The sequence below is a fragment of the Falco rusticolus genome, chromosome 9 (assembly GCF_015220075.1).
Source record: "Falco rusticolus isolate bFalRus1 chromosome 9, bFalRus1.pri, whole genome shotgun sequence".
NCBI lineage: Eukaryota > Metazoa > Chordata > Aves > Falconiformes > Falconidae > Falco > Falco rusticolus.
The window spans coordinates 35,941,265-35,954,053 of record NC_051195.1 but is presented as its reverse complement, the minus strand read 5'-3'; the positions used below and the strand labels follow the sequence as shown (position 1 = coordinate 35,954,053).

Genomic DNA, 12,789 nt, shown 5'->3' with positions numbered 1-12,789 from the left:
CTTTATTTCACTACACATAATTCACTAAAGGTGATGGAATACTTATTTGGTTGATAGCTAATGTATCCCTGAAGAATAAAAGCTGTATTAATACATCATTTTGCCATAAATGTGATATAGACAGCAAAAGAACATTTTGTCAACTTCAGGAAATAAGAGAACTATTAAGAATTATTTAAAGCATCATAAAGCACCAGCAATGTGCAATTGTCAATAGGGGTAGACATTAATCTTTCCATCCCCTTGAACACTTTCTACATATTGTGCTTGAGTTTACTAGACATGCAGCTTTATGCATTGAGTACTGCATGTTAAAGTGCCGAAGAGCAAGTGAACCCGTTAAATGAATAAATATGCCTTGAGAAGTAAAGGTCCAGTTAAAGAAACATCAATAACAAAGAAGAAAAAGTCATGTGACAAAATTTTCTAGCACCTTCCTAGATTAAATCTCCACTACCTTAATGACTTTTCATATTGAACATATCCCTCCTTCTCTCATTTAGTTACAAAGGAAAAACTTAATGTCAACTTCAAAATCACCCACGTAAGTAAAAAAGCAGCCCTACAGCAATATATAAAAAATAATAAAAAATGTAGTGTATAGTGTATTTGACTTCATTCTCTCACTTCAAGTAGAATCCTGTAATGCAATGCAGCGATTACAAAACTGGACAGAATAGGTCGGGGTGCCTTGCAGTCCTCAGCATACCAGGCTTTTCTTTTTGAACTATACATGAATAAGACTTGTTGGTCTGTTAAATGCATAATCCCTCCAGTACCATCATGCATTCATACAAATTAGTGCTATCAGACATACTGAACTTCATTTATAAGTACCTTCTTGCTGCTTTTAAGAGGGTTGTTTACATGCAAGGAAAAGATGCCTTTGAAATAACAGGACTTAAACTGTTTACTCCCACAAGACAATTTCTTTCTCCTTCCCCTACCTGGGAGAGCATCTTTAAATTACCATCTTGTTCTTAGAGCACCCAGACCAAACAATAACTGCAAAAAGATGATTATGAATCCCAAGTTTCTCTTAAAAATATTAATTTGATTTTGAATCATTAATTTAGCTGATCAACTCATCTGTATTGTCAAAGAAACATTGAAAGAAAGGTTAATTTCACATCACATAAAATCTCATTTCAATGTTTTTTTTCCTCTCAGCAGCATGACTTACCTGTACACTGTCCTCCATTTGTGGGATCCCCATAATAGCCTGGCATGCATGTTTCACATTGCTTTCCTGTTGTTAAGTTTTTACATTGATCACAGACATTATTGTTGATGCAGGTGCTGTGACCATTACACTGGCAAGCTAGAACATAACATTTAAAAAGCCATTAGTAAATTGCTCTTGGGAACAAAATCATTCCTATGCGATTACAAAATTGCAATACAATGCAATTCTGAGGACTTCAATGCTGACGAATGACCAGCATATATATTTGTACTTTGACAGAGAACCTCTTTAAGACAGCATTTTGACAAGACACGAATCTGCACAAAAGACCACAGAAGTTGACTACGTAGTGACACTGAGTTTAAGGTGTGTGAGGAAGTCTTTTTTTGCCATTGTGATGGGCTGAATCTGGCCCTTATAGCTTTAAAATACTTCCCAGTCACTTAAGAAACCTGTTCAGAGGCAGCAAGTCACCGAGACCAAATGCAAACCCCCATACCTACAGGCAATCTGCTGTGAACCATTCAAAAGGCTGCTGCAACAGCGAACACGAACAGCTCACACCCAAGCTCATATCTACTAGGGAGAGGAAACATAAAAAAAAATAGAAACGCTAAAGATACACATCTTTTTAACAGTTGTGGTCCTTGCATTAGCTTTGGCACCCCAAGGGGTTTTAAGGGCATCAAGACCACAGACAGCTCCAGCCCCTTCTCCCCGCAGCTGACTTCAGTGAGAGCAAAAAAATAACTGGCCTCGATGTAAATTTTTTATGCCTGACCTTCAAACCATAAAGTTGCTTTTTTGTCAAATAACACCACCATAAATCACTGATCTTGCACCACACCTCGACTCCAGTGCTCCACGTTTTGGAGAAATTCAGAAAGTACCCATCACTATTGCAGCAAAATCACACCGTGAATTCTGCCAGAATCGTTAATCCTACTGCCAGGGCTTGGCTGGACAACCAGGAGGATTTGAAGGATGACCTCTCTATAGAGTGGGACCTCAGAGCTCGTAGTGCTCAGCAGATGAGCAACCTGTATATTACAGCAGCTTGTCAAATGTCAGACTATGACAAACATCAGACTATGTCAAAGCTGACCATCCCTTACTGGAGACAGGTGTGTAAGACTCAGCAGAGGACAGTTATCTCAGTAAGACCTTTTTTAAAAAATTTGGATTTTTAACCTAAATGTCACAGTGACTGGTGTCTTGTCCATGGTGTGGGGGGGAAGACAGAGATTCTCACTCATTGATTTAAATTTTTTTAGAGCTGTTTTTTAATTTAGTAACCTAATATATCTACAGCCATTGCCAGGCTTGGCTCATAAACCATTTAAATCTCCCAAGTTTACAATCTCTTCCTTCTTCTACAGTTATGCCTATAGAATCGTGTAAAGAAGTAACAAACATTTTTGTACTGCTGGAGAAGATGTTTTCTCACTTGACTAAATCTCTTTAGAAATGACAAGTTTTACTCTTGCTAAGTATACTTGATTTTTAGAGAGCTTTGTGGTGCCTTCCTCCAGACAGTTTGCCATTCTTCAGTTTGTTGCCTTTCTCAGAAAAAACTATGTGAAAATGCCATGAATTGCAGTTCCATTTTGGAGTTTGCTTGCATGTCTTACACATTAAATGACATAAAGCAAATAATAGGGGGAAAAATGCAACCCAATAAACAAAAAGTAAAAACAGGGAATGTATTAAATAGGTGTCTTTTAAAGTAAATTAAGATTGCCTAATGATGGCTGTGTCATTATGTAGGAAAAATGTTTCATCCTGATATTCTCCAATTAGTGGATTATTGATTTGTAAATTTTCTTTTCTTTTTAATGCTTAGTTATGTTTTTCTTAATTTTTGTATTATTTAAAGGAAAATGAAGGCAATCTTCGATAATGTTTTTTTGTTTATTGTGAATTTTAGTTTGCTGTAAATTATAATATCATGTGGTCATACATGGTAGTTCTTAGTTCTTACATTTTGTTAAGGCAATGAAAATGGAAGAGATTTAAACCAAATTTTAAAAATCCATTTATATACAATAAGAACCAATACAATCTACAGTTGACATGACACACCATTTGAAAATAATATATTTGCTGATTTTCCTAAAATTATGTATCTCATTGCGAAAAGAGAAAAATCAGAACTGCACAATTCAATAACTTTCTGGTATAGAGATGAGTGCAATCAAACTGGGGATAACAATATTAAATAATTAAAATAATGAAAATAATGAAACACTTTAATGGCCATTTAAACAAGAACTAGGAGTTTAATTTTGAAAGTAATTTTTTCAGTAAGTGATTTTAATATACATGACTGGCAGCAACAGCGTAATTTTCCTCACACATACAAAGGTGGTTTAGTTGAATCTTCAGTGAGGCTGCCCTGGAGATAAGCAATTTCATGTCTAATTTCCTTTTCAGCTCTGTATTGAAATGTTTGGTGATGGTGGCATTTGTTGATAATTATGGTTTAAAGAAAATACTTAATACTAGGAAAATATAAAAAGAAGCTATGCAATATATATAAAATGTATATATAATAAGATTACAATCTGGATCTAGTCTAAATATACTTCAGCTAGTTTTAAACAAACTACTTTGAATCAATACATACTGCTTTTCAGAGGAGAAATTTAGAGACAACCTTGGCCTTGCGTTCCACCTAAACTGTTCTGAAAGGAAATGCCAGCACTATTTATTTTTCTTTTTTTTTTATAGATGATATTTGCCATTTTATTTATAATAATAGTTCAGTTAAAATACAAATCTGTCGAAAAAAGTAAAGATGTATTCATATCAAAAGAAATATTATGACAGCTGACAGCTGCTTTGAGGACTATTGATTTTAAAGTGACCAGTCACAAAAATCAACATTGTGTTATGCTACCTGCTGAGTTTTAGAGATTTGAACAGACAGAAGATAAGAATTAATTGAAAATACTTCTCATCAACACAATTGCCCGGAGGTACTATAAAGAGGATGGATATGAACTACAAGGAAAACTAAGTGCATACATGAATGAACATGAATGGTTTAGCCAACTATTTATCGATGTGGCAGACTAATCTTCAAACTACATGTTATAACTTATTTATTTTTATTTTCATTGAAACTACAAACTGTTCAGTAGGCTTATACCGACTTAGTATCAATTCTACCTTATTTCAAAGACATCAAACAATTGCTGTTCTAAGAATAATAAACTGTATTAGTATAATCCATTACAGATAATATTTTAAGAAAATGAAAATAAAAGCTTAGGAACAAAGCCTACAGCCTATAATAATCAAAATGAAATTTCACATCAATTGAAATTTGAATTCTATGACTTCAGTAGGGTCTGCCTCAAACTCATAAAACTAGTGGGTTTTTAAACTAAACTGGAACTCCAGCGAATTCTTGGTCAGAACATAGAATGAATACAGAACATTTTTCCATGAAGAATAAATACAAAACAAATAAGGTGATAAAATCTTCTAACTCAAACATTTTAGGCAAGATATATATATATTGAGATATATATATATATATATTTAGTTTACAATTTTGCTGGTGGTAGATATTATGTCTTGCAATGAAAGTCTAACAATACATTTATCAACATGCCTCTATTTTAACATACAAAGTACTGAAGTTTCCATACAATGTAACGTCATTCTACTGTTTCCAGAAATTTACTGGAGGCTTCTTTGTTCAGGAAATGATATTAGATATTTGGAGGGTTTTGGTTTTAAGTCGGAACATTTGACAGTGTCCACTTGGTTTTACATTTCACTTCATTATTAAATTATTTTTTAAAAATAATCTGTTCTCTACCTATGTATTTAAAGAAAAATTACCAAAAGAAAACTTTCTAAAACTTTCTTCAGAGATTCTGCTTTCTAAATAACATAGTGAGATACAGACTTACATATAAATATATATAAACATACATATATATACATATATGTACACACAGAGAATACACTGATGAAAAAAGTACCCAGGACAACAAAAAAATGTAGCTGTGTGGATCCATAAAAGCTTTCATGTAGAGAAGCTCCAGCTTCCAAATTTATCAGCAGTATGAACACTTGCTGGAAAAACAGCTTTAGCACAATTACATCATTTATTATTAAAAAAAAAAAATATTTCAAGTTGTCTTTTAAACTGTATTATTTATTGTAAATTACCGCTGGAGGTGTGTCAAACTCTCCAATGTGCCTTTCATTTGCCTGCACTACTACACTGCTGCTTACTTTTCCAATAAACTTAACAATAAAAAACAGTATAATGAGATTGGTACGGCTTAAATTTAGACTTCTGAGATTCTCTTTAAGATTACAAAAGCATACATTTTATTTACTCCAAATGTCGAAAAGTTAGGCTGGGTGAACAGCTTGGATGTTTGGCGGTCCCCCATTCCCACAGCCAGCTGGGCTCCTGCACGAGCAGCAGGGATGCAGGAAGGTCCTGCTTCTGGCCATCACCAGTTGCATATAAATAATTTCTCCCCACCTGCATTCTTCTTCAATGGATAGGAAAGCCAGAAGAAAGCAAGAGCTGAAGGAAATTCATATGTTTGCATTTGAAAAAGTAGAAGGACGGGATGGGTGGAAACTCATTTATAAATAAATGGCAATTTTGGTTAAACTATTTGCATTAAATTTCACATGTGAACCGGCATGACAGGAAGCAAATTTAATGTTCAGTAGACAGAGTAATAAACTACATATTTAGGAAATATTTTGGAAAAACAAGTCTCATTTTTTTGTTGTTTGTATTATTCAAAACAATTATGTTAATTTGGCATGCTTAAACAGAGAAACACCTCTTATTTCATATATAAGAAAGAATGGAAGCAGACCTTACCTGGACACTGGATAAAAGACCACTCATAATTTTTCTCTTTTGGACAAAGACTAGCATCAAGCACCATTTCATTAGCGTGCGTGCTAACAGGCTTCATTGGGCCTCTTGACGATCCTTCCAAACATTGCCCTTTTCCAGTGTTACTGGGATCGTTACACCATCCGCACCCAGGCTGTTCCAAACACTGTCCACAGGTCCTCAGTCCAGAGCAGTTTTGAGCTTTATTACATGGAATACAATATTAATTCAAGGTTGGGGTTCTTTTTTGTTTGGGTTTTATTTTGCAGTGTTTGGCGTTTGTTTGTTGTTTTGTTGGGTTTTTTTTTTAATAAGATGCTAGGATCTTAGAACAGATGAAAAAACAATTTTGCTTTTCTATTTCCTCATGTAAATTAAAAAAATTTGGTAACACTAGTAAGAATATCTCTGTTCTCTTCAAAAGCTATACATCCTCAAAGATTACAGAATACACAGCAGCTGTTTGTTACACCACAACACAACAAAAAAAAAATCCAAATAAACAAAGATAATAAAGCAGAACAATAATATTACACATTTTCCTTAAATCCCACAATAAAATATATATTCCGTGCTTATTATTAATATATGTTATGGGATGCATGTATTACTTCTTTTACTGATGTAAACAGTCCTTCCAACAGGAAAACTTTAGAATTCAAGATAAGGTTAATGATCAAAGTAAGAAACATAATCCAAAAATTGTGATAATTAAAATTCAAACCAAAAATTTATACAGGTACAAAGTATCCCAGGATCATATCTGAATATTCATTAACAAATCTCACTCTATTTTCTTATACAGACCTTTCAAAACAAGCTAGCATACTGCACATCTTCCAAAAAGAAAAGGATTCTTAAGCTACAAGTCATAATTCAACCCCATTTAACAATATCTTAAGAGTCGCATCTGTTAAGAGTAAATAAAGTTTTGATTGTTAGTATGCAAATTGAAAATCTAATCTCCCTCTAGATCTTTTATACTCTACATTTTTTAAATAATTTGATTTCTCATGAAATGGTCTTCCTCATATTTTAAATCTGTTTAGAACCAAATAAAATTCATATTCTGAATTCACTGCCACTTCTTATTAACAAGAAGTTAACAATTTAGTATCTTCAGGAACACCATTGGAGTTCACAAGTATATTTGAGCTTCTTTTGCTACATCTTCTTTTTTTCTTAATGCTGTAGCACTGAATCAAATTAACATCAGAATCATTTGAACATTGATCACTATGGATACCTGTCTCTTCTCACATTAACTTTGTAGACACTTAAAAAATAAATTTTAAAAGCATACATGAACTTCAGGAAGATTCTGCCAGGAAGACAGAAATAATCTGTTTGTTTTTAAAATGAAAGCAGTTTAAAGGTTTGTGGGGGTTTTGTTTGGGGGTTTTTGTTTTTTGTTTTGTTTTTGGGGTTTTTTGGAGGACACTCAAATGGCTTCTACATGAGTGTAACCTCACAATTTGTCTCAGGACACTATCCAACTAATGTTCACAGCCACCTGGACCACTCTACTCCACAAAGGCAATACTTGAATCTGTTCTGTGAAGGGTATACTAAGCAGAACAGCTTCATTTCTGATTAAATACTGACAGCAGAATAATGCTAGCTACTCTGACTTCAACAAATATTAAAATTGCTTAAAAGTAATAGAAGCTTTCAGAGAAAAACTACTCCAGTAGACTAAAGATACATGCAGATATCAAGAAACCAGGTAGTTAAGAAGCTGAATGAGATCTCAGGACTTTAACAGTGCAGAAAGCTGCAGCATGAGCTCTTGTATCATTAGAATTGGAAGAATCCAAAGAGGAGGAAATGTTTCAAGTTTCCAAAATATGGGAAAAGGCCGAGGTGGGGGGGGGGGGAGCAGGGGAGAGCTCAATCGTTCTTGGAAATCGACATCAATCATGATGTGATAAATCAGTTTTAAACCAGACCTCATCAGATATGAAGCAATGATACAAATTTTGGTTTTTGACTATAGTAGAAAATAAGCAAGTAAAGACCACCACTCTGTACTGGCCAGCTTGCCCTTTCAGAGGTGCACTGTTAGTGATCCAAACAATTTATATTCTGTTGTTACTAAAGCTAGGAGTAAACAGCTCTTGGAGTAAGAGCTGCACTATCTTCATAGAAGATAAAACAGAACCAAAAGTGAAAATTCTCAGATATTTTCTGTAGTAGTGCTCAGCTGAAAAACTGGAGAGTTAACTGAGGAGTTATTGTTTATGGAAAAGGGGGATATTCAAGCAGAATTTTTTTTTTCTTTGAAATTCTAAAGGAGATCAAAGATTGTTCAACTGTCACTTATTCAATCAAAAGTCATAATGGATGCAAGATGTGGAGAAGAGTGGAATGCAACTTTTTGGCAAGCAGGCATTAAAATGATAAAATGTCACCAATAAAAGTGTGTTCTTCATTTTAATTTCAAGTTGTAAAAATAAATGTGAAGTTACATTTTTTCTTTTAAATCATACGTGCTTGTGTGAATATTTTTTTTTCACTAAGAGTTAAACATCCAAAAACTCAGAAATCAGTCATTCAGAATAAAAATAAAACAGGACACACACACATACACACATCCCTAAAACCAGGATTTTTTTTTTTTTTTTCTTAAGGTATAGTTACATTCTGTTCTTCAGCTAAGTAGAAACACTACCCCTTGGTAAGGGAATACACTTAATACTTCATTACCTCAGCAACAATAAAGATATATCTACCTAATCAAATTTTCATGTCATTTAGTTTGAAACAATGTCTGAACCATGTTTCATTTGGACAATCATTTTCTGGTTTAAATGTTAAATATCTAATGCTTCAAAACTCTCAGGAAAAAAAAAAAAACCAACACACACAACCTGCTTACAGACACTAAATCTTACTTTTCTTTAATTTCTTGAATAGAAAATGCATTTTAATATAAAACTGCCTTTACATAATGATGAACTGGTATATAGTAAACCCTGTTTCCCTTATTTGATATAAACTTTGTAGAGATCTTTGTAGAGTGTCCCCCCAACAAATTGAATCTGCATGATGTGCAAACACTACACAAACACAAAAATATAGTTAAAAGTTCAGGCTGACATAACATATACTATTTTAAAAAGCTAAACATCATTCATGTGGTAGTCTGTCAATTTTATCTCCAAATTTTCAATCTACTTATCTTCTGATAAAACTCACTATCAGTAAATTGCAAAATTGATTCCTTATAGGAGTGAAAAAAATTTTAGCAAACTATTATGAGAGAAAAACACTTACAGTGTCATTATTCCAAAAATACAGAACAAGAGATTTAAGTGTTCCTATTATTTCTTTATTCTTGGACCAAAAATGGGCTGATGGCTGGGTTTAGAGGACATGAGGACCCAAGGAATGTGCAAACCCTACTTCTAGTCCACACTGAACTTGGACTCTAGAACCTGGATTAATATCTCAATTTACTAACTGAGCATAAAAGTTTACCAGAACAGGTCAACATTTCCCCTGTTGATTGTATTCTAAGATTACTACAGACGATGAAGGAACCTCAATTAAGAAGAATACAGGCTTGGACAGTTTTACCTCAAAGAAAAATTTTCTTATACTTTATTTTCCTTTAACCCAGATATATGTAGTGGCCTGGTCATTGTAGCCATTCTTCTTGGCTAAAATTAGAATGTATCAGTGATTCCTATTACAGATACGGCAGGACCTTACTTGATATTTTCCTGAGGCTTAGATGAAAACAAGTAACTACCTTTTGTATTTTTTGTATTTGTATCCATAATCTATTAAATGGAATCACAATCTAACTATGACCCTGAAAGCAAGTTGTATTTTGCTGTCACCATGAATTCTGCCACAACATATCCAGAAATAAAATGTTCCAGAGGTGCTGATTTCAAAAGAGTCTTATGGAGAGAAAAAGGTGGTCAAAAGAAATAGCAAAACACTCTCACAAAGAAAAGCAGTAATGAATGTTCAACCGTACACCTCACAAGTCCTGTATATTGAGTTTGGGTCCCACTGGATTGGAAACCTTTACAGGGAGAAAGTATTTTAACCAAATCTTGAAGGACAGTGAAATACTAAGAACCAGTCTTCTGTAGGATGGTGATGGAGGAATCGTTCTAAAGAAACCACAACTGAGACAAGAATTGAAGGCACAGGCAGCTTGCTCCAGCATCTGCGTGAATTATGGCCCCGATACAGGTTGGAACTGCAGGGTGCTGAGCTGAACCAGGTCCAGCCACTAAAGACTGGGGAAGCAGCTGCTTCAGCTGAATGCTGTACTGAAAGGCACATTGAGTAGGGTCTTTATTCTGCTAGAGACACTGTAGCAATTTCTGCTGAAATGTGCTTCCATAGGGCATATCTGGGGAGTATCTTTACTGCTTGACAAAAGCAGAGATCACTTCCCTTTAATCTCAAACAGATGAAATGAGCAGTCTTGAACATTAACACAGCCAGTATTGACCTCATTTGATCACAGGACAAAAATTTTCTGCACCTCATTTACCTGCCTGATGGCCTAACAGAATTCCCTCTGTTTCAATGGAGAGGATAAACAATCTTTAAGCATTAATAATCTGTATTTTCAAGTGAGAAGAATCTAAGGAAGACCAAGACCATTGGTTTTGCATCTGCATTACAATATTCTCAACTTACTATCGTTGTTATACCATTGGTTTTATCTTTGCATGCTAGAAAAAGGGACCACTTTGACAAAATAAATCAGAACCTTAAAAACTCTGAATTCAGCTCATATTTTTTTAATAACTTGATGTTCTATAAGTCTGAGTTCTACATATTATTTATCTAATAAAATAGTTATAGTATTCTGTTCCAACTCACAGCCATTGTTTGACGTACTAACACTGGTTGTAAAATACCATGAGTCAAGGTGCCTTTACCTGAAAGCAATAAACACTTTTTTTACTGCTTCAAAAGACTAAATATGTTTCAACATAAAAGAATTGTCAGTATTTCATCTGTATCTAGAAAATACACACACAGTATCGACTGCTTACATTAGCAGCTATATAAAGTCATTCATGTGCAATTGTTTTTATCTTCAGTGAATGCGCTGAATTCTACTCATATGATGCTCTTTTGAGTGGAAAAAATTACAACAGGATGAACATTCATTAAGATACTCACGGGAGCATGTGGCAGTTTGCCATTCTAGACACTGTCCATAGGGGAAGGAGATTATATAGGCGTTGGAGTCAACACATCGTTTTGTACTGCTACACCACATACATTCCATACCATTACTCGTGCAGTTAGAACATGTTGTTCGCAGGGAGCATGGCTTTTTGCAAGGTCTGGCATTCTGGTTGGGACTGACTGGAAAAGAACCACAAACATTTATCATTTTTAACACAACTTCAATCCCCTTGTTCTTTAATCATATGTTCCATTAGAAAATTCCTTGTTACATGGAAAGTGGTTGCTTCCTTAATTATCTAGAAATAATTTCATCCAAACTTATGTTGCGGTACATACATAATAATTTTTATAAAATACTATTGTAAGTAGTACTCAGCCTGAGTCATACTGTATCTCTGAAAGTACATGTAAAACTTTTCACAGCAATTTTATCTATATACTGAAGTAAGAATTTTAACATTCATTGGCTAGTAATGTCAGCTTGGTTACCTGTACATACACCACGTAAGTCTCAAACTTCTATAACAAGTACAATAGAGTTCAAGGTCTAATGTTCTCATTAATTCAACAGTGTATAAGCAACAAATATTCTACTTATGGCTTAGTTATCCCCTATAATTTTGCCTAAAATATATGAAAGTCACTAGAAACCAAAGAGAAAGTAACTAAAGGAACATTATTCAATGCAAAACAGATTTGGATTGGGTTTTCTTCTTTGTTTGGTTGGGGGTTTGGGGATTTGGGTTTTTTGCTTGTTCTTCTCTACTAAAGACCACATTCTGACTAGTTTAATGGTGTATTATCTTAAAAAGTCATAACACACAAAAAGAACTTGTATAACCCAACTTGTGATTTTTGCTTTGATTTCAAATAAAACTGCAAAGTGTACAAAACCAAGAGTATAGCAATTCTTAGGTAAGAACACAAAACAGCACTACATTTTCCATACAGAAGCACCTTGTGAAATACTGGGATTATGCCCTCCTACATACTGCCTTTTTTCATATATTATTGATTCATATTCAATACCAGCCAAGTTCTCAAGCCATTCTTCAACTGCTAATATAGTACACAAAATCACTTAACCAAGGGGTGTTTCTGGATTTGACCTACTATGCACATATTTAAAATGCGGTTTGCAATTAATAAAAAATACAAAATAAAAACTAAAAAAAAAAAAAAAACAACAGCTGTACTATAAAAGTATTCTCATACAGCTGAAGTACTTTGACTTCTACAGTCTTTGAAGCATGACAGGATTAAAAAAAAAAATCTAAAAGAAGACACTAGTAGCAGATGCATATAATGTTGATCTAATTGTACAATACTGCATCTTAATAATGTTTGTGTTACACCTAGTGTATCCTTTATGTTTTGGGATGTCTCTTCCATTGTGACTATATCTTCCACTGTTCTGAGAAAGACCTGGTAAACAATTAACAGTTAACACAAAATTAAGAACACAGCGAAAGATGAAATTTTTGGAAAATACAGATGGCAGTAGCAACAACTTTACAATGTATATCTTGCGTTTACATCATTATTTGGAATT

At 34.0% G+C, this 12,789-nt stretch overlaps 1 protein-coding gene across 2 annotated transcripts in view; it reads right to left on the bottom strand.

Annotated features, from left to right (window-relative positions):
• ATRNL1 (attractin like 1) overlaps positions 1-12,789 on the bottom strand; it is a 525,096-nt gene that overhangs the window by 379,478 nt on the left and 132,829 nt on the right. For both annotated transcript variants that reach the window (XM_037400754.1, XM_037400753.1), the window contains exons 17-19: positions 11,226-11,414; positions 6,051-6,269; positions 1,184-1,321 (exon numbers count right to left, since the gene is read on the bottom strand). In XM_037400754.1, coding sequence (XP_037256651.1) covers positions 1,184-1,321; positions 6,051-6,269; positions 11,226-11,414 — 546 coding nt within the window. The remainder of the gene's footprint in view (positions 1-1,183; positions 1,322-6,050; positions 6,270-11,225; positions 11,415-12,789) is intronic.